The sequence below is a fragment of the Rhamphochromis longiceps genome, linkage group LG20 (genome assembly GCF_057381845.1).
Source record: "Rhamphochromis longiceps isolate RC_006_pf linkage group LG20, R_longiceps_female_GT1.1, whole genome shotgun sequence".
NCBI classification, from domain to species: domain Eukaryota; kingdom Metazoa; phylum Chordata; class Actinopteri; order Cichliformes; family Cichlidae; genus Rhamphochromis; species Rhamphochromis longiceps.
In genome coordinates this window covers 14,224,119-14,251,433 of record NC_140576.1, presented here as the reverse complement: position 1 = coordinate 14,251,433, position 27,315 = coordinate 14,224,119, and the positions used below count along the sequence as shown (strand labels likewise).

General features: G+C 43.9%; 1 protein-coding gene across 3 annotated transcripts in view; it reads left to right on the top strand.

Annotated features, from left to right (window-relative positions):
- The window catches only part of plxnb1a (plexin b1a), an 87,103-nt gene that overhangs the window by 51,136 nt on the left and 8,652 nt on the right, over positions 1-27,315 (top strand). For all 3 annotated transcript variants that reach the window (XM_085392797.1, XM_085392795.1, XM_085392796.1), the window contains 21 exons: positions 991-1,089; positions 1,268-1,390; positions 1,747-1,840; positions 1,977-2,146; positions 4,337-4,488; positions 4,573-4,678; positions 18,692-18,828; positions 18,911-19,084; positions 19,747-19,981; positions 20,089-20,331; positions 21,203-21,379; positions 21,501-21,649; positions 21,750-21,850; positions 21,936-22,153; positions 22,436-22,614; positions 22,709-22,775; positions 23,792-23,938; positions 24,896-25,070; positions 26,483-26,586; positions 26,698-26,782; positions 27,143-27,315. In XM_085392797.1, coding sequence (XP_085248923.1) covers positions 991-1,089; positions 1,268-1,390; positions 1,747-1,840; positions 1,977-2,146; positions 4,337-4,488; positions 4,573-4,678; positions 18,692-18,828; positions 18,911-19,084; positions 19,747-19,981; positions 20,089-20,331; positions 21,203-21,379; positions 21,501-21,649; positions 21,750-21,850; positions 21,936-22,153; positions 22,436-22,614; positions 22,709-22,775; positions 23,792-23,938; positions 24,896-25,070; positions 26,483-26,586; positions 26,698-26,782; positions 27,143-27,315 — 3,108 coding nt within the window. The remainder of the gene's footprint in view (positions 1-990; positions 1,090-1,267; positions 1,391-1,746; positions 1,841-1,976; positions 2,147-4,336; positions 4,489-4,572; positions 4,679-18,691; positions 18,829-18,910; positions 19,085-19,746; positions 19,982-20,088; positions 20,332-21,202; positions 21,380-21,500; positions 21,650-21,749; positions 21,851-21,935; positions 22,154-22,435; positions 22,615-22,708; positions 22,776-23,791; positions 23,939-24,895; positions 25,071-26,482; positions 26,587-26,697; positions 26,783-27,142) is intronic.

Sequence of the window (27,315 nt, the reverse complement as noted above, 5' to 3'; positions counted from 1 at the left end):
TGTGTAAATAAATAAATAAATACAAAAAACAAAAAACTCAAATTGCATCTACAAAAAATACCCTTTAATAAGGCTAGGTAAGCAAATAGTTCTTATATAGTGCTTTTCTACTCTATCTTGAGTACGCAACTTGTGCATTCACCCATTCGCACAAGCACTTTTTTCTAAGTTCTTCCTAACAGACTAGGATCGAACTACCAACCTTCCAGTTAGTAGGTGACCTGCTCTACCGCCTGAGCTACAGCCACCCCAAGTTTAGGTTTAAAGCTTTACTCTAGGTGGTTTGCAAAAGGTGCCAAACCAGCAATGACTGACATTACTGGAATTTTTTTGAGGTTCAGTGGATTGTCTATCATCATATCATAGCTGTTAACTTGTTGAGCACTAGCATGATATTACAGTGCTACAAGCTAAGCGTCCGTCCCTGTGCTTTACTCATACATCTTATGCTACATTGTGGGACATGTCTTTGTGTTGGTTATCGTCTTTTTGTTTCTCTTAGTTTTATATTTTGTTTGCATTTTTTCTAGGACAGCAACGTTTTTTATGGGATTTACTTTTCTTTGACAGCTTGTATTTCAAAGATGAACAGAAGAATTCTTATCCATAATATACATCATTATCTATAGTAAGGGCACCATCTTATTTTTTAAATGGACAGTTTAGTGGGGTTGTTCTTAGTTTGGTGGATGGAAGTAGAATGTGGCTTGTCCCAAACTACCTTTTATCCATTGCCTATATCAAATTTGTCCAAATCAGAGTAAAAATATGAACTTTAAAAAATAAACAAACAAACAAAAATGTCCAGAGCTGGAGAATTAATTAGGATTTTATTAACCCTGAAGATTTTAGTTCTTATAGATGTTCAGTGAAAGAAAAAAGAAATGAGCAGGTGCCTGCGTAACATTAAACGTTGAGGGCAGGATGCATGTGCAGGTCTATAAATGGCTGTATTGTCTGTATGTGTAAATGATTTTGCCGTGTCCTCAGGAATGCCCGTGTGTCGAGAAAGTTCAGGATTCTCCTCTTCTCCCTGTCAATGTTGAGCGGAAGATCACTCTGGTGGGACAATACCTAAACCTGTTTCAGGTTTGTCTCATCCTTAAATCTCAACATATATTCTCTGTTACATATTTTAAAATTGAGATTTGTTTCACTTTGTCAGTCAAAAACACTTTTAGAAACTCTTTTGTGTTGATACCAGGACACATAAGTTAATAATGTGTTTATTTTGGAATGTATTTGTGGGTCCACTCTGTACATTCAGGATGAAGATTTAAACTACGAGTGTGTACTGGACATTGAGAATAAGTCAGTGGTAGTGGATGCCTCAGTGCAGCCGGATACTGCAAAGCCATCAGTCTTCTTTATCACCTGCCAACCGCATCAGGTCAGATTACTGCAAGTCTGAAAGACTGATAACTACTCTGATTGTCTGTCTCAGTGTAACTGAGTAAACGTCCTGTGTGTGTTTGTACACCAGTTTCAATAAAAAGCTGCCTTTAAATGATGATTTATAAATACTTATTTATTAATGATAACCTGTTTAGCACAGCCAACATTACAACTAGTCCTATGTTACACCAATAAACGAGGGACATGTGCTGAACGAAGCCTGTTTTTGCATCAGTGAGCTTCATTAGCTCTCAACCAGATAACTGGACGTACGCTGTAACAGCTGTACACATGGTTTGCATCACACGACCTTGTACACATTATTCTTTTTGACTGCTCGTCTTGTTTCAGTATGTGTACTCGGTCTCGCTGGAGGAGTACCCAACCACAATCAATGTGAGGAGAAAAAACAACTTCCTCATTGACAGCGCTGAGGATCTGTATGGTGGGTTTGCATAGCTGTGCATAGTTGCACTATAGACAACTGTTGTTTAGAGTACAATAGTTTTGTGTATAGTGCATTCATTTCATATTTACTACTATAGTGCTCTCTGTTTACTTTATACCCTCTCTTGCTTCAGTGACTCTGTTCAATTGTTCGGTGGGGCGGTCAGACTGCAGCCGGTGTCGCACAGCTGACCCCAAGTATGGCTGCGTTTGGTGTGGTGGGGCCAGCAGTTCTCACTGTGTGTACCAAGACTCCTGCACCGATGAGATCAAGCACACCTGCCCAGCACCAGTCATCCACTTTGTAAGATATTTCTACCTTCTTTCCAACACTTTACTCACTTTCATTAAGTAGGGCTGAAAGGAAAACCAAAAAGTTTTTCGTCACACATGGGGCATTGTTAACTCTCATTTAACATAAAACTAACATAACTGACAATGTAAATTCATTGTTTTCTACTTATCTGAAGCTGGATTGTGATGGCAGCAGGCTAACCAGGCTTCCAGCCACACTTTCCAGTTCTTCCTGGGGAATCTTAGAATGAACTGTTCTATGGACACAGTTCTAGAGTTGGATGTCTCGAGACCACTTTTACGTGGTCTTGGTCTTGTCTTGGTCTCGACGGACTTTGGTCTTGGTCTTGTCTTTGTCTCGCTGTCTTGGTCTTGCTTTCTCAGATCGACATAGTGTTCGGAGATTTGGAGTCAACCATCGGCGGAGCGCGGGGGGGTGGCTTACTGGGCTTAAGCCTGGGTCATTTTTTCAGAAGCCCGGAGTCTTTTGGAGTGTAATTTGTTTCATAGTTAGATGCCTTATTGACAACTGTATAAAACAAAAACTACACACAATATTCAAAACAAATAGTGCACAGTCATAAATTCCCCCTAATTTTGGTATGATCTGAGCTCAGGCACTAGGTGACTGAGCACAGCACTTGCGCATGCATGTGAGCGAGGGGGGAGAAGCTGCTGCCTGCGAGTTTGCTGCAGACAGAGGAGAGCTTAAATTTGACCAGGTACCAAAGCAAATCATTCGTACTTTACAAATAATGTAAATATGACTGTGTATCACAAAAGAGTAACCACTGAATAAGCACTTAACAGCTTAGAAAAAGTGATTGGATGAATGAATTAGTTATATAAAGAGCTTTGAGTGCTCGGGTAGAGTAGAAAAGCGCTGTAGAAGAACCAGACCATTGGCATGCAAACCAGATGCTGAAACCACCCAAACTGGCTGCTTTCGATATGGAGGAGCAATGGCTCTACTCCAACTCCTCACCCTACCTCTGAGGCTTAGCCCATTTGATCTCATTTTATCTGCTTGTATTCATGACCGCACTCTTTCAGTCATTACCTATATTTCATCACCATGAAATATGACTTATATATGAACCTCCACCTGATGTGGAAGGTGCATGATCTATGTTATATTTTCAAGCATGCCTGATTAAGCCCTATGGACACAGGCCTGATCAGCAGACACTTGCCTTCAAGTTCCCCTTCCCAAGCTGGGTTCCAGGAAAGGTTCCCATTTTCTTGCTTCCGGGCAAGGTGGTTGAGCTGCAAATCTTCCTCTTCATTTGTGTTTTCCGAATCGCTCGTTTTGCCAGTGGGAGACCATAAGAGTGGCTAATGCCCCAGAAACAATGGCTCCCAGGATCACACGGAAATGCAGACCTCTCCACTACTGAAAAATTGTGATTTGCTGAGGGGGAATAATAACATGTGTCTCATATGTTTTGATTTTTTATCATACAATCAAAGTTGAAATCAGATTTAAGGTGAGCACACAGATAATGTCCACCTTCAGCAGATGCCTAGAGAAACAAATTTACTGTGTCATAATCTTATCATTTTATGCCATTAAAGGCAAATATCTACGTTCCTCACAGTATGTTGAGAGGTGCTTGCTCACAACACCTGTGCATTAAAGCGGACTCCAAACCCTCATCATTTCATTTCTTCCATTTACATTCAAAATAATATACAAGATAACAACTGACGTTAAAACCCCCCACATATATCCAACAGTCTGATGAGCCCCACTTTTATTGTTGTTGTTATGTTGCTCATGCGAATATGTGCATGCTCACCTTCTGCTGTTCACACAGTTCATGCTGGCATACTGGTAAAGTTTAGAGCGTGTTTCCCCTATCTTTGCCCTGCCACCCCCAGCAACAATTCTTGCTTCAGGAAATAACAAAAGACTACAAGGAGATAAAAAAAGAAGAAGTTTTAATTCATTACAATGTCACTCTGTTTTGCTTTATGGTGACATTAGTTCTTTTTCTATGCTCAGGGATTCACTGTGAGCTAATCAGATGTAGAAGTAAATGATAGTAACTCCAGCTGAGGAACCAGTACATATGGGTCAATCATACCATGAGTACATCCTTATGTCCCCGCTGGTCCCTCATTTCTATCCTCCTAACTTGGCCACTGAGACATATCAGTTTTGATCATGCACAATATTCAGTTTGCTCTTGTGTTACAGCTGGACCCAGTATCCGGTCCCGTCGAGGGAGGGACAGTGGTGACCATTTCAGGCTCCAACCTTGGTCAGAGAGCCGAAGACATCCAGGGCTCAGTCACAGTGGCAGGTGTTCCTTGCAATGTGATCCACAGCAGATATGAAGTCTCCTCAAGGCAAGTCAGGGGCACACCTGTGTGTACACCGTTCTTTTATGTACCATACTCCCTTTGTGACAGTTCTGTGACTCTGTTGTGTAGGATAGTATGTGAAACTACAAGCAGTGGAGGGGAGAAGAGTGAGCAGGTCTCAGTCAAAGTGATGGGAGGAGGAGTCGGGCTGTCAGCTCAGTGTTTCCATTTCCAGGTAAATTAAGCAGCCATCAGTGTGTTTACATTAAACTGTAAAATGAAGTATGTGTGTGTACAAATCTGTTTTTCCTGTCTTCCTTCTTTCATCCCAACCGGACGCGGCAGGTTTCTTCCTTTTGAAAGGGAGTTTTTCCTTCCCGCTGTGCTTGCTCATAGGGGGTCATATTATAGTTGTTTTTTTTTCTCTGTATGTATTATTGTAGGTTCTACCTTACAACGTAAAGCACCTTGAGGCGACTGTTGGTGTGATTAGGTGCTGTATAAATAACATTTACCGTAAATCCCGGACTACAGAGCGCACCTGATTAAAAGCCGCATGCTCTAATTTTAGAAAGAAAATCAATTTTGTACTTGAACAGGCCGCACCGGATTTTAAGCCGTATGCGTTTCAATTGTAATATAAGATATTTACACAGAGGTATTACACGTGAGGATTTTTAACGTTTAATTGAATCCGTAAGGTAACATAAACATGGTAACATAAATGTTAAGGTAACATACAAAAACACATACTGCAAATGCTTTTTTTTCTTCGAACAGCGCCTGTTACACGGCTACCTTTAAGTATACGTACGTATCAGTAACACACAAATTACGTTGCTTATGTTTTTTTTACGGAACAGTGCACAAACAACATTACAACGTCTCTTAACAACCAGTAAAAATATATACCGTATATATACTACTTAGAAATTTTATTGGTCTACTGTTACCAGGCAAAATGTTTTTGGCCGCAAGAAAAAAAATATGCATTAGCCGCACATCAGTATAAGCCGCAGTGTTCACAGCGTGGGAAAAAAGTAGCGGCATATGACCCGAAAACTACGGTAATTGAATTGTTTAGTCCAAAATCCAGCATTTGCAAAAGAGGGACGAAAGGAGAACAAAGCAAAACAAAATATAATAATACATTAGGTTGTGTGTATGCACACATGTTCAAGAAACAGCAATGCTAAAGAGAGATTTTAGGAGAAAGGCCTTGCAAGATATGTGTCGAGAATGACAAAGGATGAGGTCCACAATTAAGAGGCTGAGGTTGGCTCAGTCAGCAGCCTATTTGTTCTGTATTTAATGAATTGAACATTTTTTCTCTTATCATTTATCTTGATTTGTGTCCATTTCGGTTATTTAGACTTACTCGTACAGTGTTGAGTCAACCCCAAACTGTTCAGAAAGAAGCCTGTTCACTCTTCAGAGAGCTCCAAATTCATATTACCCAGCTACCACGAATGGGTCAAAAAGAAAGAAATAATGCACTAAAAATGTAAATAAAATGAAACATTTCAAAAGTTTAAACTTCAAATGGGAACATAACAAAGTAACAAACGTAACAAAGGACCTAAAGATTCAAAGTAAAAGGAGTTGTTTCCTGAGAACCACTGTTGGGTTTTATAGTGGCTCAAGCACTGTATCAGTCAGCATATGACATATTGACATATTGTACTTATGTGTCTGTGTAACCGGTTTCTGCTTCATACCGCTGCAACAGTTCGGCCCAAACAGACTCCTTGACTCTGCGTTGTGTTGTGTTTTTAAGAAGACAAGGAGTCTCTGATCGATCGTTGCCACTTTATTTCCTGAATGGAAACAACGGTGTATTATCAGTGCACAGGCTCGCCACACACCACTCCGCACAGCACATTCTCGTATGGCTACGGCAGACTGGCAGCGATTACTGCAGCCATATTACAATTTCTAATATACAATAAAATAACAGCAACAACAAGTGATGTACCTGAATGGAAACAACGGTGTATTATCAGTGCACTGGCTCGCCACACACCACTCTGCACAGCACACTACGGCAGAACATCTCATTAGCATTCCGCTTTAGCATATAGTTTCACACATTAATAAACAAATGAAAAGTACATAAAATTGGTGTTGGACATGTGTCCACTAAGCACTTATTACACTCGGTGCCCATCAGCTAATCAAACATGTTTTATGTGTCTGTACTACTTAGCTATATCGTGTGTGGAACAATACAACTCACCTCTCGTATGGCTACGGCAGACTGGCAGCGATTACTGCAGCCAGCCTCACCTAACCAGCCACACCGAGAGGGGGGGCGCTGTTTCCCCATTACACTGACATTTGTGGCAAGTGGAATAATACCACATAAACACTGTTACATTCCCCCCTGCTGAATTCCACTTGCACACTCAAATAAACAAACACCACAAACAAAAAAAACACCCTTAAAAAAAAACAGGTACACCACAGTCACCATAACACAGAGGACAAAAACCCAATAATCCTTAAAAAAAAAAATCCAATAGCTAATCCACAGCTACCAACATGTGATAAATCTGCTCAGTAATACCAGGTCGTACAGTCACAAAGAAAATTCAGTCAGAGGACTATCCCCAAAGGAAGTAGAAGAAGAAGTTGGCCAGACCCCTTCCAAAAAAAGAACAAAATATGCCAGTTACATATTTCATCACATCATAACTGTACGCCACTCTGACACAGAAAAATCAACGACAAATAATCAGTTTCAATTCTAAAGATCAAAGTCCCACTTCAACAACAATAGAATCAACTCACCATCATCAACAATATTTAAACTTTAACAGGTCTCTGATGCATCATTTCAATCAACCTGGAAACAGGCTTAAGTAACCGTCTCCCACTCGATCTAGCACGAGTCCCCACCACCCTGTTAACATCAATCGAGTCTGCGTTGGGCGGAACAACTGTGGTCGAGACATGACCCTCAATAGCAGCTTCATTGTCCTGGTCGCTGTCAGTAATGGCTGCAAACTCCAAAACAGAGGAGGCTGCAACTGGGGCCACAGACATAAGCAGGTCAGAATGTTGACCACCAGAGGTGGCATCTACCTGCTCCTCAGTGTCAACAGGGGGAACACTGGTACAGGAAAGCTCTTGATCCACCATGCTGCCTTCTGGTCGAGTAACCTCTGTCATCAGCGAGTCGCTGGACACTGCAGACGGTAAGTCAGACACCCAAGCTGTCGTCCTGTATTCAGCCGTGCCCACTGATGAGTTGCAGACAGCTTCTCCGTCGCATCCAACCATCAGCGAGCCAGACTCAGAAAGCTCATCTCCATCATCCTGAACTGAAGCACCACTGAGAAGAAGGAAGTTCACTGGCATTATCAGGTTGCGATGCACAACTTTCACTTGCCCTGTGGAATCATCCATCAGCTTAAAGGTGTGACTCTCATCATTTTTGTCAAAAACTGTATAGACAACACTCTCCCAGCGATCAGCAAGTTTTCTTTTGCCACGTCCCTTTTTGTTGGCCAAAAGGACGTGATCACCAATCGCTACTGGGGCTCCCCGCACCTTCCGGTTGTAGAGGTCCGTGTGACGCTTCAAATTTTTGCGTGCCACCTCCTGCGCCAAATCCATGGCCTCTTTGAGGTCCCTCCTCAATGTCTGGACATATCGATCATAGTTCATGATGTCTTGGTGCTCAATAACAGAGCCAAAGATCACATCAATCGGCAGTCTTGGCACTCTGCCAAACATCAGCAGAAATGGCGCATAGCCAGTTGTCTCATGGACTGTGCAGTTATAGGCGAATGTGAGAGCTTTCAGTGCATCAGGCCACCTTTGCTTGGCTCTTGGGGGTAATGCACGAATCATGTTGCCCAAGGTACGGTTCATCCTCTCGCAGGAGCCGTTTCCCATCGGATGGTATGGGGTCGTGTGAGACTTCTGGACACCTGCCACATTCAATAGCTCGGCAATGAGCACACTCTCAAAATTAGCTCCCTGATCTGAGTGAAGGCGTTTCGGAAAGCCGTAGATGCAGAAGTAGTTATGCCAGAGTTGGTGTGCCACCGCCTTAGCAGACTGATAGCTCAGGCCTTTCTATGCCCCAATCTTAGTAAAGTGGTCTGTGACCACAAGCACATCCACTGATTTGTTCGCCGAATCCTCCGCAGACCAAAAATCTATGCAGACCAGTTCAAGAGGCTCTGATGTTCTGATATTCTCCAAAGGTGCTCTCGCCTCTGGCTCAGGCGACTTGCTAACAACACACGTTCTGCAGCACCGTACATACTCTGACACATGTTTGGCCATACCAGGCCAGTAGAATCTATGCCTGGCCAGATTAAGTGTTCGTTGTTGTCCCTGGTGAACGGCTTCATCATGGACGCCTTTCAGTACAGCGAGCCGCAAGGTTGGCGGAACAAATGGTAAATGGCCTGCATTTGTATAGCGCTTTTCTAGTCCATAGGACCCCAAAGCGCTTTACACTACATTCAGTCATCCACCCATTCACACACACATTCACACACTGGCGATAGCAAGCTACATTGTAGCCACAGTTGCCCTGGGGCGCACTGACAGAGGCGAGGCTGCCGGACACAGGCGCCACCGGGCCCTCTGACCACCACCAGTAGGCAAACACGGGGTTAGTATCTTGCCCAAGGATATTTGGCATGCAGCCAGGGTGCAGCCTGGGATCGAACCACCGACCTTCTGATTAGTGGCTGACCTGCTCTGCCACCTGAGCTACAGCCACCCACAACATACAGATAAGTCTTTGTCTTTGAGATTGGATTCTTGGAGACTCGATACAGCACACCATCTCTCACAGTTAACTTGTCCCAAGCCCTTAGAAATCTCTTCGTATCAACCGGTTCACTTGCCCGCTCCCTCCTCGAGGGTCTCTGTCCCCTTTCCACATAGGAGATCACTCTGCACAGCACATCATCACGCCGCTGGTGTCCCACTAGGTCATCACGCGAGAAGGGTTGAGAGTCAGACTGGTTTGGCGTAAGCACAGTCTGAGAGCACTGGGGCAGAAGGAGAGCATGTGGCCACACCCTGGACTCATGTTCACTATGGGCCTGGAAGACAGCTCCCACCTCAGAAGATGTCAGCATTCCTGTCTGTGCAACAGCCGTGCACTGCGAAACAACAGGCTGGTCATTGCTTGAGGCCTTATCAGCTGAGTGAACAGTCCATCTGAAGGCCTCCTGAACCCCACCAGTGGCGACTGCCTCTGCTTCTGCCAGAAGTTCCTTATATGGAACCCTTATCAACCGGTGGGAGGCCCTGGGGTGCACGAAGGGCCCCCTGCTCAGCGCGTCAGCAACCACATTTTTAGGACCAGGAATGTACTTTATGTCAAACTGGAAAGGCGCTAGCTTTGCGATCCACCTCTGCTCACATGCATCCAGTCTTGGCTTAGAAAGTATGTAAGTGAGAGGGTTATTATCCGTCCATACGGTAAACTGATGACCCCTCAACCAGTGATGAAACTTGTCGCACACTGCCCACTTCAGTGCAAAGAACTCCAGCCTATGCGCTGGGTACTTGGACTGTGCATGATTGAGTGTCTTACTGGCAAAGGTGATCGGACTTGATGTAGAAGCCCCAGTAGGAACTTGCGACAACACGGCACCAAGGCCACTGCTGGAGGCATCAACAGAGAGCAAAAAGGGCTCCTCAAAATTAGGATGGGCCAGGAGCACTCGATCCAACAAGGCCTGCTTCAGCTCATTGAAAGCTGCCCTGCATTCATCCGTCCAGTCCTCCTCACACAGCTTTGTATGCACCAGCACTTTGCCGTGAACCACGAGGGCCTTTATCCCCAGATGTCAGCCGAAACAGAGGTTTTGCGATGGATGAGCAGTTCTCAATAAATTGTTGGTAGAATATTACCATAGAATATTACCATCCCCAAAAATGAGCGGACCTTCTGTTGGGATGGGACACTCGAACCCTCTTCCATAAGGTCTGCCTCTGCAAGGGATGTAATGGATGCTATTTTGTCAGGGTCTGACTGTATCCCATCAGCATTTACAATGTGCCCCAGGAATTTCACAGACTGTCCCAGAAAATGGCACTTCTTTGGAGCCAACTTAAGGTTGTGAACCTGGAGTCTCTGGAACACCATATGCAAACGCTCCAGTGCCAATTCTTCTGTCGGGGCAAAAACCAGAACATCGTCAAGATAACACAGCACACTGAGGAAGTTCTGATCCCCAAAAATGCCTAGCATCCTCATGAAGGTGGCCGGACTATTGCACAGTCCTTGTGGCATACGATTATATTCGTACAACCCAAATGGAGACGTAAATGCCGTGTACTTACGGTCCTCCTCATGCACCTCCACATTATAATAACCCGAAGTCAAGTCCATTGTGGAGAACAATCCGTTCCCTCCCAAAGCAGCCAGTGCGTCAGCCGGATGTGGGAGTGGGTGAGCATCTTTGACAGTTCTAGCATTAAGCCAGCGAAAGTCGTTACAGATTCTTAACTCACCGGACTTCTTCCAAACTAAGACCAGGGGTGATGCAAACTCACTGCAAGACTTCCGAATTATTTCCCGTTCCTCCATGTCATTCAGAACCTGTCTTAGTTTTTCATAATGAGTCGGCGGCACACGTCGGCATGGCAACCGGAATGGCTTATCGTCCACAACTTGAATTCGATGTAGGCAGCCGTTAGCCTTGCCACAATCCAGCTTGTCTCTCGAGAAGATAGACTCAAACTGGGCAATAAGGCCAGTTTTTCTTTGCCAGCCGTTGAAACTGCACATGAATCAATGTCGATATCAGACAGCCCCAGATTTTGCAGCACTGCATGTAAGGGGCTACAACCACTTGTCACCTCCTGTGAGGGTAAATCATCTGGCAGAGTGGAAACATCAGTGACTAGACTCTGCTCATCATGGCACCAAGCTGAGCCAGTAGACCGTTGCATGTTCTGTTGCAAGTAGGAGCCAGTGGGGCTGAAGTTCTCCACTGCTGCACAGGGGGACATGTCAGCCAACTTCATGTTCCGTTTCAGTGTTATCAGCTTGTCAAAGGGGTTCAGCACTTTCACAGGGAGCCACCCATCACTGTTTAGATGCGCTACAGTTCTCCCAACCATAACTGACCTCGGTCCAGACCTTGACTCGGTGGGCTCTACAACTACAGCACTGCCCACTTCCCCATTATTCATTAGCTGCAGCCTGCCCCAAACAAGGTGTTCTGTCAAGGGCTCTAATGCTACAGCTCTCTTTAGCTTGACAGTTCCGATCTTATCACCAACATGCCCTGGGGCCACCACTCCTGACATTGAACTCAGCAGATTTTTATTAGGCTGTTCTTCAGCACTCAGGGTCTTGCTGCATTCCTCTCCTAAATGTCCCTTTTCCCTCAGGCGATTACCCAGATACCTCATTAGGTTTCTGCCCAAAATGAGGTCCTCACTCTGCCCTGCAATCACCAACATTGGCACAACAACTTTACAGCCATACATCTCCACCGTAATGTCACACACACCTGATGGAACGGTCCTCGAACCACCACAGCCAATCAGGACGACATCCGTGGGTTGCAAGGTGGTAATAGTAATAGTTGGGGCATCATATTGGTGCTGAGGGTGCAGGCCATAGAGCCACTGTCAAGCATGGCTTTAACAGACACTTTGCCACCCAGGGTCACATTTTCATAGAACAGCTCATCATGCTGTGTTAGTCTGTGTGTGTTCTGAAGAACGGGTCTCCGGCCTAGCTGGCGCTCCTCACAAACAGTGTGTAATACAGATTCTAAATCATCAAAATCATCCTCTTTGGGGGCAATTTCAGGCCTAACACTTGCCCCCCCCACATGTAGGCCATCTAGTTTCCCAGCTGCTGGGTGGCTGATTCAGGCCCCCTCACTCTGACATTCACGGCCCTGGGGCATTGAGCCCGTGTGTGGTTCCCAGCATGGCAGATGAAACACAGCTGATGGGCTCTACAGTGGTGATACGTAGAGTGTTCAGTGTCATCACAAATCACGCAAGGCACAATTTTGTGTGTTTGGTTCCGGGGGACCCTTACATCATCCTTAGCAGGCAGTTTTGCTTGTCAAGGCTGTCCCTCCAGGACTTTCTCTAACAGGGCTATCACATGATCAAGACGATCAGTAGGTGGTTTTGCATGAAGGTCGGTAAGTGATGCTGAGACAGAGGTTGGTGATGGTGTAGTACACTTACTGTTGCCTGTCGCCTGCTGCACATTAGGACTCACCTCCTGTTGCTGAAAACTCAAGGCACTGACTGCACTAAACTGAGGGGTGCACTTCCGGTCCTTGCCATGCTTCAGCAATTTCTCGTGCACATCAGCAACCGTCCACTGCTGCAGGGGCTTGCACTTGAAAATAAGAGACAGTTCTGAGTCTGGACTAGGGATGGGTATCGTTTAGGTTTTATCCGATACCGGTGCCAAATCGGTACTTTTGAAACGGTGCCGGTGCTCAAACTGTGCTCAAACCGGTGCTTAAAGAATGGAGAACACAAAATTGGTCCAAAAACCTCTCATGTTCAGCTGGTTTTTTGTAAAAAGATAACAATGTTAGCCTTTTCTGCAGCAATGGGGCATATATGGTATCACTCTTGGCTGGAAGCAGTGCTTAAACAATGGAAAAAACACAAACTTTGTCCATAAACCTCTCATGTTTAACTGTTTTCCACTTTTTCTTTGGTCATTTTAGCCTTTTTGGCCAGGGTGAAGGGAGTATCTGCCATCAAACAAGAAGACAGCCGCATGTAGCTATGATGATGTTTGCTAGTTTACCTTACCTGCATTAATGTAATAACGTGGTTAGCCTACTCAACGTAAATTACACACGAACAACATTAAGCTACTCACGCAGAGAAGAATGGCTGCTGCTGCCATCATCATCCTCATCATTTCTGCTACACTGGCAGGGCTAGGGGCCAGGACTCTACTCTTCGTGTTTTTGGGGGATGTTGCTAACTCCGGGTCCGATAACAGGCAACAGGCGAGTAGATGCGCTCGGTGTGGTGTGAGGTCTCGCAGCAAGCTATCAAATACGGCGCATTTCTCAGCTTTTAAAAAAACCCGCTATGCATCGCCAGGTGTTTCATCGGATTCGAGGTGTTACCTCCTTTGACAGTATCACAGTATCAGCTTAAAGCACTTGTTGCAGGCTGCTGAGTTTGCATATTTTGCTGTGAAGTACAGCCAGACTTTTGACCGCTTCGCCTTGGGCATTTTTAATCTGTAGCTCTGCTCTAAAAAAACGTACGTACCTGGACCCGCCTACTATCCTCGGAAACGTAAAATGATTGGCTAGAAGTGTATCACAGCTCAGGAAAAAAAAGCACCGAAATAAAGCACCGAAATGTGCGCTGCTTTTCGGTCTGGTTACTACCGTTTGTCAGAACCGGTGCCATCATGGTACCGGACACCGGTACCCATCCCTAGTCTGGACAGTGGCGGATAAACATAGCAGTCAGCTCTTTTGTCAGATATGCAAAGGACTTATTTTGTCTCTTCAGACAGTCTTCATTCACCTCCATGGCTCTGTTCAACCTGAGCCAGTAATCAAACGGTGTTTCACCTGAGTTGGGTAGTGTTGCATAAAAGTCAGCTAAAGGCATGCTTGAACAGGCAGTGTCACTGAAGTGCTGCTTTAAGATCTCAAAAATGGGCTCTGGGCCCCTCTCAAGACACACAGATGGCTTACTACATATGCCCACCTTGACTATTTCTCGTGCCCTCCCCAGCAGTTTACTTAGCACATCATCAGCTTGTTCAGCAACTGGTACCCCTCTTCTCTTAAAAAAAAGTCATCATTTCCTCCCATTCCTGAACACTGCATGTATCACAGCCATCCCCTCTAAAACACACAGGTTCTTTAACATCAGACTTTACAATCACATTCAATAGTGAGGGTTCTGATAACACATTATTGGCAGATCCAACAACACTGTTTCCCACTCCAGAGCCCAACCGAGATTCAAGACAAGAGGCAATGCTTTCCCCAATAGAAAACCCAATTTGCGTTGCAATCTCTGCATAAAGGTTCTCTTTTGTGGGACTGGTTTCTGATCTAGTATTTTGTAGATTATCACAGTTCCCATCAATAGGGTTTTCATTTAACTCAGCAAGGACAGGCTTAGGTGTGGAGGAAACTGGGGCTGTCAGCAACCTTGATCTGCCTCTGCCAAATGAATGCAGAGGGGTAAAACCAACTGCCCCCCTTCCCCTGCCAAAACTGGGAAAATCTGCCATGGCTCAGCAATGTGTTTCTCCCCTTTTTTATTTTTTCGTTTTTATTTTTTTTTCTTTCTACCTCTCCAAAAAAAAAAAAGAAAGCACAGAGCCCCACCCCGATGTCTCTAAAGAACGCAGAAAATGGCAGGACTAAGAAAAGCCAGTCTCCCGCGACTTTTCCACCTTCCAGGAAGTAGACGCCCCCCGTTGCGGTCGCAGGATTGCAGGAGCTTGGGTCACGGCACCAGTGTAACCGGTTTCTGCTTCATACCGCTGCAACAGTTCGGCCCAAACAGACTCCTTGATTCTGCGTTGTGTTGTGTTTTTAAGAAGACAAGGAGTCTCTGATCGATCGTTGCCACTTTATTTCCTGAATGGAAACAACGGTGTATTATCAGTGCACAGGCTCGCCACACACCACTCCGCACAGCACACTCTCGTATGGCTACGGCAGACTGGCAGCGATTACTGCAGCCATATTACAATTTCTAATATACAATAAAATAACAGCAACAACAAGTGATGTACCTGAATGGAAACAACGGTGTATTATCAGTGCACTGGCTCGCCACACACCACTCCGCACAGCACACTACGGCAGAACATCTCATTAGCATTCCGCTTTAGCATATAGTTTCACACATTAATAAACAAATGAAAAGTACATAAAATTGGTGTTGGACATGTGTCCACTAAGCACTTATTACACTCGGTGCCCATCAGCTAATCAAACATGTTTTATGTGTCTGTACTACTTAGCTATATCGTGTGCGGAACAATACAACTCACCTCTCGTATGGCTACGGCAGACTGGCAGCGATTACTGCAGCCAGCCTCACCTAACCTGTTTCCCCATTACACTGACATTTGTGGCAAGTGGAATAATACCACATAAACACTGTTACATCTACATATTCTCATGATGTCAATGTATATGAACAACAGTGTGAAGCCCTTATAGATAGCTCAGGTAGGCACTTCCAGCTGCACTTCCTCACACACTTGCAGTCTGTTTCTATCTATCTACAGATTTTCTCTCTGACATGCCTGCAGTACCTGCTCTTTCAACCCCTTCATCACCTTCAGCATCCACCTCAGCCTCAGTGGAAGGGGGAATATTTATGCATTGCTCACTAATGTCTTTCTTTTGCATGGTCCTCTGATTGGCTCAGAAGCTAGACACCTAAATTCTGTTCTTTTCTATTTTAACATCTTGAGATCAAAAATCTTTTTCCTGTGCGTGTCCTAGGCCAACATAAGCACCATTAATCTGTCAGTTAAATGTGAGCTTTCTGGCTGAACTGTTATAATCAAAATGAAGTTTACAGCAGTAACAGTTCTATTCATAGCAGTAGAGCTGTAACTACATACAGGGAGTGCAGAATTATTAGGCAAATGAGTATTTTGTCCACATCATCCTCTTCATGCATGTTGTCTTACTCCAAGCTGTATAGGCTCGAAAGCCTACTACCAATTAAGCATATTAGGTGATGTGCATCTCTGTAATGAGAAGGGGTGTGGTCTAATGACATCAACACCCTATATCAGGTGTGCATAATTATTAGGCAACTTCCTTTCCTTTGGCAAAATGGGTCAAAAGAAGGACTTGACGGGCACAGAAAAGTCAAAAATAGTGAGATATCTTGCAGAGGGATGCAGCAGTCTCAAAATTGCAAAGCTTCTGAAGCGTGATCATCGAACAATCAAGCGTTTCATTCAAAATAGTCAACAGGGTCGCAAGAAGCGTGTGGAAAAACCAAGGCGCAAAATAACTGCCCGTGAACTGAGAAAAGTCAAGCGTGCAGCTGCCAAGATGCCACTTGCCACCAGTTTGGCCATATTTCAGAGCTGCAACATCACTGGAGTGCCCAAAAGCACAAGGTGTGCAATACTCAGAGACATGGCCAAGGTAAGAAAGGCTGAAAGACGACCACCACTGAACAAGACACACAAGCTGAAACGTCAAGACTGGGCCAAGAAATATCTCAAGACTGATTTTTCTACGGTTTTATGGACTGATGAAATGAGAGTGAGTCTTGATGGGCCAGATGGATGGGCCCGTGGCTGGATTGGTAAAGGGCAGAGAGCTCCAGTCCGACTCAGACGCCAGCAAGGTGGAGGTGGAGTACTGGTTTGGGCTGGTATCATCAAAGATGAGCTTGTGGGGCCTTTTCGGGTTGAGGATGGAGTCAAGCTCAACTCCCAGTCCTACTGCCAGTTTCTGGAAGACACCTTCTTCAAGCAGTGGTACAGGAAGAAGTCTGCATCCTTCAAGAAAAACATGATTTTCATGCAGGACAATGCTCCATCACACGCGTCCAAGTACTCCACAGCGTGGCTGGCAAGAAAGGGTATAAAAGAAGAAAAACTAATGACATGGCCACCTTGTTCACCTGATCTGAACCCCATTGAGAACCTGTGGTCCATCATCAAATGTGAGATTTACAAGGAGGGAAAACAGTACACCTCTCTGAACAGTGTCTGGGAGGCTGTGGTTGCTGCTGCACGCAACGTTGATGGTGAACAGATCAAAACACTGACAGAATCCATGGATGGCAGGCTTTTGAGTGTCCTTGCAAAGAAAGGTGGCTATATTGGTTGCTGATTTGTTTTTGTTTTGTTTTTGAATGTCAGAAATGTATATTTGTGAATGTGGAGATGTTATATTGGTTTCACTGGTAAAAATAAATAATTGAAATGGGTATATATTTGTTTTTTGTTAAGTTGCCTAATAATTATGCACAGTAATAGTCACCTGCACACACAGATATCCCCCTAAAATAGCTAAAACTAAAAACAAACTAAAAACTACTTCCAAAAACATTCAGCTTTGATATTAATGAGTTTTTTGGGTTCATTGAGAACATGGTTGTTGTTCAATAATAAAATTATTCCTCAAAAATACAACTTGCCTAATAATTCTGCACTCCCTGTACTGATGTAATGATGTAACGGTATAGCAGTTCAGCACGTTCTTCAATTCAAACAAGTCGGGTTACTCAGGCGTTACGCACGGTGAAATGCTAAGCAGACTAGTTCATTTTCTGTCTCTCTTATCAGACACGCACAGATACACGCACTCATGCGCGCGCACACACACACACACACACACACACACACACACACACACACACACACACACACACACGGTCTGCATATGTGAGAATCAGATAAGACATTGCTTTTCTTTGTTGTGAAATCTAGCTGCCAAGATCACTTATGAGGAAAACTGGGTTATATTCATACGTGATGTTAAATGTTTATGTGTCCATAAACACCCTTCTTATCTGCAGAAACTGCTGCAGCACAGTGCAGCAATTTACAAGAAATTAAACAAGCATTTCAAAAAACCAAACAAAACCAGGCCATCTCAGGGGCATTTTCACACCCAGATCACAGGCAGCAGTTATTTAGTTTGAACTCTGCTGTGATTCCCCCTGAGTTTGCTCCAGTTGCACATGCAAGAACACGCTAATCGCCCTGGGGTGTGGACCAAAGCAGATGGACCCAGACCTGACCGAGATGGGCGGGAGCGGGGGGGGTCCCCTGGTATTTTTTAAAACGCCTCCTTTGGAGAAAGTGATGAGGCTGCAATGTGTCAGCACTCGAGTGTGGCATTAGGAAGAGTCGTCCACAACTGCTGCTGTTTGTGAGAGAAGCTTTCTCACAACAGAAATCTGGCCAATTACGGAAACCTCAGCTCCCACATGGATTTTCTTAATAAGGCCTCAAAGTGTGTTTGAAATGCAAGAAAGGCACTGCAATACAATACAGTAGGAGCGCATCTACTTATTTACATAGCAGAAGAAGGACTGAAGCCCTGATGGTAGACTTAATTAAGTCTACCATCTTTGCAAATGACAAGCAAATGAATTGCTACCTTCAACGGCCATCAGGCACACTACCAGTGTTTCCCAGAATGCCCTGGCCTTTCTTTTTATCTTCCCTATAAATCTTCATCTTAGTATTGAGTTATCGATTACACTTTTATTCTTTGCGTCTCATGCTTGATCTCTCTTCTCTCTCCAGAATCCCGTGCTAAGCAGCATCTTCCCCCACAGAGGGCCCAAAGCAGGTGGCTCCTCTCTCACCATCACAGGCCAAGCACTGAGGACAGGACACCTGAACGAAGTCAGCGTCTTAATTGGAGGAATACCGTGTGATGTGTAAGCACTTCCAGAATAAATCCTGTTCATGCTGCAGGATTTGATTTGTGGGTTAAAATCTAAAAGACGTTCCTCTTCTCAGGCGCGACATCCAGAAGGATCACATCAGCTGTCTGACCCGAGGCAGCAACAGGACGGGAGAACACGGCATCACTGTGCGGTTTGGTGGTGCAGAGCGCCACCTGAAGGGCTCGGTGTATCATTACACCCCCAACCCAAACATCACCAAGGCTGCTCCGTCCAAAAGCTTTCTCAGGTGCTTTAGTGGAATATAACTGTATACATCTAGTCCATTAATGAAGTCAAGTAAAATGCTTTTAATATTATAAAATCCATTTTTATTAAATCACCAATAAAATGGATCATCACCCATATTATCTATTTGATGAGCTTAAAAACTTTAGTTTCAGAGTCTAAAGAGAAACATAAGTTTTTCCATATTGAAACAAACCTATAGAAAGCTATAGAAAAGGGACACACACGGTTTATAAAACAAACCCCAATCCAAGATTAATACAGTCACCTCACAGCAATCTGCTGGCCGGCCGGGGCCTTTCTGTGTGGAGTTTGCATGTGCTCCCTTTGCCTGCATGGGCTCTCCTCCCACATCTTAGGGATTTTGGTGATTCTAAACTGGCTTTAGGTGAATATGATTGTGAGTAGAGGACTGTAACTCTGTGTTAACCCTGTAATGGACGGTCAGTGTGGCCGGCGTGTGCTCTCCTCTCACCCAATGACAGCTGGAATGGGCTCAACACAGGCTGGGTTAGCCCCCCAAATTACACTTGTATCAGTGCATGTGTAAGGTATTAAGCAATTCGGTATTAAATATTGCAGTATTGTAAAAGTGACGACAGACATATTAAATTAACACAAATCCACTGAACTCATTTTCTTTCCTACTGCTTTCCCCCACAGTGGAGGCAGAATCATCACAGTTTCTGGTCAGAACCTGGATGTGGTCCAGGAGCCAAAAATGAGGGTTACCCTCAGTCCTCGTGATACTCTCCCTCCCAGGAGGCGGAGAAGTGTGGTTAAGAAGAAAGAAGGAAGCCTGAACCGAGGACAGGATCACCAGGGTCCGCTGAAGAGATGGAGGAGGATTGTTCCAGAGGCGGACTGCCCTGAGGGGACGCTCTGCCATGTCAAACAGGTGTCTTCATGGGATTGTACAGAAATGATTATTTACTGCACTGATTTTGTTTAAAATACGCATCCAAGGATTATCTTCTTTTTCACTTCCCCCGTGCTCTCTTCCAGTACGAGTCTCGCTGCACGGTGAACAGCTCCTCCCTCATCTTGTGCCCGACCCCAGCCGTGGGCCCGGAGGCCATTAATGCAAGGGTCAAAGTTCACTTCCTGTTGGACAGCCTTCATTTTGACTTCAACACCGTGGGTAAGGAAGCCTTTAGGTATGAGCTCAACCCCACGCTCTACAAGCTGAACCGGAATGATCCCAGCAAGCCGTACCATCACAAACCCGGCAGCATCATCTCTGTCGAGGTGAGTTATGGGAACCTCGAGCTCGAAATAAACTGGCACCACTTTGTTTCTGCTCAAGACTGTGTTAAACAAACAGTCTCACAGTGTTGTTGAAGTCAGTCTGAAAAAATAAAATAAAACGCTAACAATGAATAGAAAACGCAACAACATGCCACTTTATGGAAGAAGTAGTTGTTGTGGTTAGATGGACAAAACTCTCTGGTGACAGGTCTGTCATTTCCTGTTTCTGTACTACTTTCAGCAGTGTGGTAAGTTTTAACAGTCAGTTTCTTTAGTAAGGTCCCTACCTGAGAGAAGCAACCTCTCTGCACTGCAGTAAAGTACACTGCGCTGCAGGCATGATAAGAGCTGTATGAATGCTCCTAATATGGAAAGGAAATTGGATAAAACCCATATAAATCCCACATTTAATAATTGCACACTATCAAAATAGTCATAAAAACGATCATCGTGATTGACAAAGTAATGCAGATAATGTGTTTCCTATTTCATGTGGAGTCATTCTCAAGGCACACTCAGACCAAATGCTGTATGCATACATTGCCTCCTTGTGGGCACAATATGCAACTACATCTTTAAATAACATAAAAGGCTTTAAGAAGTCTGCATAGGACCACCTCCTATCCTCAGTAAGTCTTTCCACTTACTGGTTCAGGTTTCAAAGAACATATTGAGAAATAAATCATATGAATGTCCTTCTATAAAATATAAATGATAATAACATTTTATTGAATGCTGCAGCTGAGTGGAAGAAGAGCAAAATTACATTCTTTCCGCAGAGGCTGGGTTTCTTCTGACTAAACACATGAAATGCTGTTGTGTTTTGTCAGAGCTGCTTTAGAAAAGCCATACTCTGTTTTTTTTTATCAAGGGAGAACATCTAGATCGAGCCATGTCCAAGCGCGAGGTGGAGGCTTGGATAGGTGACGGCCTGTGTTCGGTGAAGACCCTGACACACAGCCACTTGTACTGCGAGCCACCGGCTCAGCAGCCCTCGGTGAAAGGTAGGAAGAAGCAGGATGGCGTGGACAGTCTGCCTGAGTTTACGGTGAGTACATGATGCAAAGAACTGTGAATTTGAGTTCAGTGAACCCTCTCTAGTTCATATAGTAAATACTTAGGATTTCTTGCTGTAGTGTTAAACTTGTTCTTTTTCACCTGCTTTTCAGGTGAAAATGGGAAATCTGAACTTTTCTCTGGGCAGAGTAGAGTACGACAGCCAGACACAGTCTACATTTCCTCTAGAGGCTCAGGTGGGAGTCGGTGTTGGAGCATCCATAGTGGCTCTCATTGTGCTCATCATAGTGCTCATATACAGGTAAACATGTTCAATTCACTGAGCATCAGTTTCTCCTTTGATCAACATATTGGTTGGTTTTGGCTGTAATATTGCCTTTTCATCATGGCTTGTGGGTCAGGAGAAAGAGCAAACAGGCCATGAGGGACTATAAGAAAGTCCAGATCCAGCTGGAGAACCTGGAGACCAGTGTCAGAGACCGCTGTAAGAAGGAGTTCACAGGTAACTTCCTCTTTTTCTTCGGGACTTTTAGAGAATACATGTCCTTAAAGTTAGACTAAACCAAGACCTTTATTCTTTTTTTTAGACTTGATGACAGAGATGATGGACATGTCCAGTGATTTGGTGGGCTCTGGGATTCCCTTCCTGGATTACCGAACGTATGCTGAGCGTATTTTCTTCCCGGGGCACCAGGAGTCCCCACTGAGACGAGATCTGGATGTCCCAGAGAGTCGAAGGCAGACGGTTGAGCAAGGGCTGATTCAGTTGTCCAATCTGCTGAACAGTAAACTTTTTCTCACTAAGGTAAGCCTCCACAGCTGCTTTTTATTAAATCTGTGTTTATTTATTTATGCTGCCTACATTTGCAAAGCAAGCCCCTTTGCAACCCACAGAATTGTTGGTTCTATTTTGCTGCTACTACTCTCCAATGTCAGCCTTATGTGCATGCAATAGAAGGATGGGGAGTTCCCATACTAGAGATACAGAGCTATTCTGCCAAGGTTTACCTGGTCTCGACAGAAACGAGGGGGATTTTTCACACACAGATTAATTAACTCCATATTCTCACCTTTTTTGTTTTTCTAGTTTATTCACACTCTTGAGGTGCAGCGGACCTTCTCCCCCAGGGACCGGGCCTACGTGGCCTCTCTGCTGACTGTAGCTCTGCACGGTAAACTCGAGTACTTCACAGACATCCTGAAGACGTTGCTCAATGACCTAGTGGAACAGTATGTGGCCAAGAACCCCAAACTGATGCTGAGGAGGTGATGCCGTTTTTTTAACCTGTCCTAGTTGGCGAGTAGGAGATGTTTTTCATCCACGGATCATTTACATGTGTCTCATTTTTTTCCTCCCCAGAACTGAATCAGTTGTTGAGAAGCTGCTGACAAACTGGATGTCCATTTGTCTCTTCACGTTTCTGAGGGTAAGTTGTTTTAAGGTTGACCAGACATTAGCTGGTTAGACACTGGCGGTCAGTGAAACATGACGAACATCAGTTACTACTATAGTGTTATTTGAAGTTATAAAAAAGAATATTTTTACTGTCTCTTTACTGTGAAGTTTTTATGTCAGGAAAATGTTTTAAGAGCCTGAAAAGGGGGGAAATCTGCTAAAATTGTGCTTTCAAGGTCATTTTTAACAACTTTGGTACAGAACTGCTAAAATTTCTTCCCTTTGAAACGCACAGCACAGTCTTAGCATTAAGATGATCAGAAACATTCATTAGTTTATATTTTTTGTTAAAAAAAAAAAAATTAATTCAATTTGATTTACTTAATTTTTTTAACCCTTTAAGGGGTATAGTTGGTAGAGTTTACCCTTCCTCTTCCTCTAAAAGACAGTGTTAGGGTTTTATCAGAAAACCTTTTATGTTCAAATGATTCTGAAAAAAGACAAGATAATTCTTGTTCTAAGAAATAAAGCAAAAAATTTGATTAAAATAAACTAATAAAAAAAAAATCACACGATGGTGTGTACTATTTTCTTCACAGTATTAAAGTATTAAAACTGGCTTTAATTTCTTTTTTAAAGAGCAATGGGAGGCTCCGGTGTTAAACTAAGCAAGAAGACAAGTCCATCTAAATCTCTAGTTTGAGGCCTGACAGTTCCTCAACAAGCAGTGTCGTTAAATAGTACCAATAATACCATGGGAACACACAAGTGCTTGATGCTAAAAACTCTCATCTTCATATGATTAGATACTCCAATAAATGTTACAAATAAGCAGGAAGGAGTGCTAACTGCAGCGCTGCATGAATTTGCTGTCAGTTGTTGAATTATAACATTGAAACACTTCATTATAGGAGGAACAGATGCGCTGTATTTAAAGCACATTTCACAGAAAGTCAGTGGAGATCAAATGTCGCTCACCAGTAAGACAGTGTGACTGATCAGAAGTGGAATACCACTTTAATGAATGAATTCTTCATGCCTGGCCAGGAATCAGCAGGGGAATCTTTCTACATGCTGTTCAGAGCAATAAAGCACCAGGTGGATAAGGGACCTGTGGACGCTGTGACTGGAAAAGCCAAGTACACACTTAACGACAACCGACTCCTGCGAGAGGACGTGGAGTACCGCACACTGGTTAGAACTCACACATCCTTTGATTGCAGCATTGTTAATGTTGGAAGGAGAAACCCATGTTTTCCTGTTTGGTTTATTATCATATGCTGATATTTAACTGAATAAGCTAATAAGCTAAGTACGTCCTTACTGTTTCCACAGGAATTAAGAGATTTAATCAAATGCCTACACATCAACGTGTTGATGATTAATTTGTCATCAAGACGTGAGAACCTTTATAAAAGCAGATTTTTGTCACTTTGGTCTGGAGCATTCAGGGTTGCATAAAAACAATACAACAGTCTTACCAGGAGTGGGTGTATCAGGAAAGAATGGTCAGACAAGCTTGAACAAAATTCAAGAGCTCCTCAGTTTAAAGTTGATGACAGTACAGTTAGAAAAAGGATGAATAAGTGTGGCTTATTTGGAATTCCTGCCAGAAGAACATCAAATTGGGTCATGTGACAGGACAATGCTCCCAAACGCAGCAGCAAATCAGCTACAGATTGGATGAAAAAGACAAGAATCAAGATGTTGCAGTAGCCTAGTTGAAGTCCAGACATCAACCTGATTGAAGTTGTGATGGGGCCTTAAGAGAGAGCGGTGCATGGAAAAATGTTCACTAACCTCAAAGACCTGATGTGAGAGTGGGACAAAGTGTCTTAATGCTTAAACTGATGACATTTTATGTTATTGTTGCTAAAGGTGGTTATACAAGCTACTGAGTAATGGGGTGTGCTTTTCACATAACTTTGACATCTTTAAAATAAAACATGACTAAAATTAATGTAAACGTCAAACTGTTAAGATTTAAGCTTAAACAATTTAAAGTCAAACCAGTGTGGATGGTTGCACACAAGTGAACACTCAAACACTCCTCCAAAGTGCCGTGTGTCCTACAGTGTTATCAGTGTTACAGTGTCCTACAGTGTTACAGTGTGTTTTATCCATAACCAGCATTTGTGTACATGTGTCCAGACTCTAAATGTGGTGATGCCAGCTGCAGCTGCCAGCGGCGGCACCACAGCGCAGACGGTTCCCGCTAAGGTGCTGGACTGCGACACCATCACACAAGTAAAAGAGAAACTTCTGGAACAAACCTGGAAGGGAACATCTTTTTCTCAGCGGCCGCACATCGACTCGTTACATCTTGGTGAGTCAGATTCATTTCACAACAGCATAACTCTTTCTTGTGTTTCAGTCTTCTCTTATGTGAGGATTTTAATTATAGAGATGCAGACGTTTTTTTTTTTTTTTTGTGTGAAGTGCATAAGAGAAAACAAAACAACTGTCATTGAGTCAGTATTTAAACATTAAACAACCTCACCAGTCATCTAAACAACACTCGGTTCTGGTTTGAAAAAGTAAAAGGTGAAAACGCATCTGCTGAAAAGATATCACTTCTAAATCTGAAATAGAATAGAAACTAGTGTATAATTACATCTTCCAACAAATTCATACATTGTGATGAACCTAGAATTAATCCATAAAAATGAATAGGAGTGGAAGCTGCCGTATTGCTCTTCCATCTTGAATACAATGGCCGATGGAATACAATGGAAATCGCCACTGCAACGAGCACATTTCATGCGTGTGACCAGCCACATACGTAGTACATCAAAGGTGGAGGAAAAGAGAACTTGCAGGTATTAATGTGCCATAGAAGTCAAAACACTTTCATTAATGTTTGTACCTTTGGACTCAAGCTATGAAGGATCGTACCTGTTTCATCATCAGAGAAATGAGTGAAAAGCCGAAGGAAAGAGACAACGCCACAGGCATCTTAATAAAATGTCATCACCTGAGCAGACGTCAGGGCTCTAACACACAGAAATGTGCAACAACATGCTAATTTATTCCTGATATTGTCAGCAGATTAGACATTTGACCCTCCCGTCTCCGAACAGCTGCGACACCCGACTAAATAGCATCAATAGCTGGTTATAGGATAATATTATACCAGCTAATGTTAAGCTCGAGTGGCCCGAAAATCACACTTTCCATCTGATAAACAGTTTGAGTCATTCTCACACACTCAAGTCAGCAGTGTTAGATCCATTTGACAGACACGTTCAGGGTACCCTCAGCAACTTCTCAGTATCTCTGTCATCAGTGAGAGGTGAATGTCACTCGCTCATCAACTCGTATCTGTTTAAATTTTACAGCCTGCGCCAGAGTAAATAGACATGGACACATTGACAGTTGAGGGAAACAGGAGACTGGCGGCCAGAGATGTTTGTCTGCTGTTCATCTGTAATCTGTCACTGCCTGCAGTCAGTGACAGATTACAGTCACTGTAGGTAGGATCATGCATTTGAATTGGTGAGGGGTAAGAAAGCCAAATTCAGCTGACTGCATTCTGCAGTCCACTGGTGTGTAGTTGTGACATTTTACACAGTGCACCTTTAAACAAGCAAAGCTGCCAGCTGGTCTACCAGATTCAACCCAGGAAATAACATCTGTGGTCCCTGAGGGTTTTCGTTTTTATCAATCCTCAAAGTTTACTGTCTTAATTCTGCAGCTATTAGCACAAGCTCAAGGTTACCTGAACATTTCTCCCTTCAGAGTGGCGTGCAGGTGTTGCAGGTCACCTAATCCTATCAGATGAAGACCTGACATCAGTAGTGCAAGGTTCATGGAAGCGCCTTAATACACTGCAGCACTACAAGGTGAGTGCTGACATCACACAAACACTGATACACACACACACCTCAACTCATTAAAGTTTTGGAAGCAGTTTTAATCACATTGTGAATGTTGTCATGTGACTGTGTAATCAGGTCCCCGACGGAGCGACGGTGGCCCTTGTTCCCAGAAACAACAAACATCACCTTCACGACAGCCACGATTACATGCCAGGAGAGAGTAAGTTCATTATTATCTGTTACCCCTGTGTTGGTATTATGGTTATACGTTGCTGTCTGTATGTAGACAACTGCATCTAATGGCAATGGTTGGCGACCTTCATTCAGACGTTTTATCTGAGCAGATGAACTCAGTCTAAATAACCAGAGGAGGGCGCTGTTTGACTGTTTATGCATATCCTATTTTACAGTGGCCGTGACTTAGGTGTGAAGATGAGTTTGTGGGGGGAATAAAAGCTGTAATAATGAACAAAAACATCAGTTGTTCACTGCGTACAAACACTTGAAACAAAGACAAACAGCTCAAATGTAGTGACCTGTTTCTCACCTACCCATCCAACTGTTTGTCCCCTCCTACCAGAGACCCCTATGCTGGATGATGGGGAAGAAGGAGGCGTGAGACTGTGGCATCTGGTAAAAGCCAGCGAGGAGTCTGAGCTGCCCAAGCACAGGAGAGGTAGTGTGAGAGAGAAGGGTGGGGAGCGAGCCAAAGCGATCCCCGAGATCTACCTCACACGCCTGCTCTCCATGAAG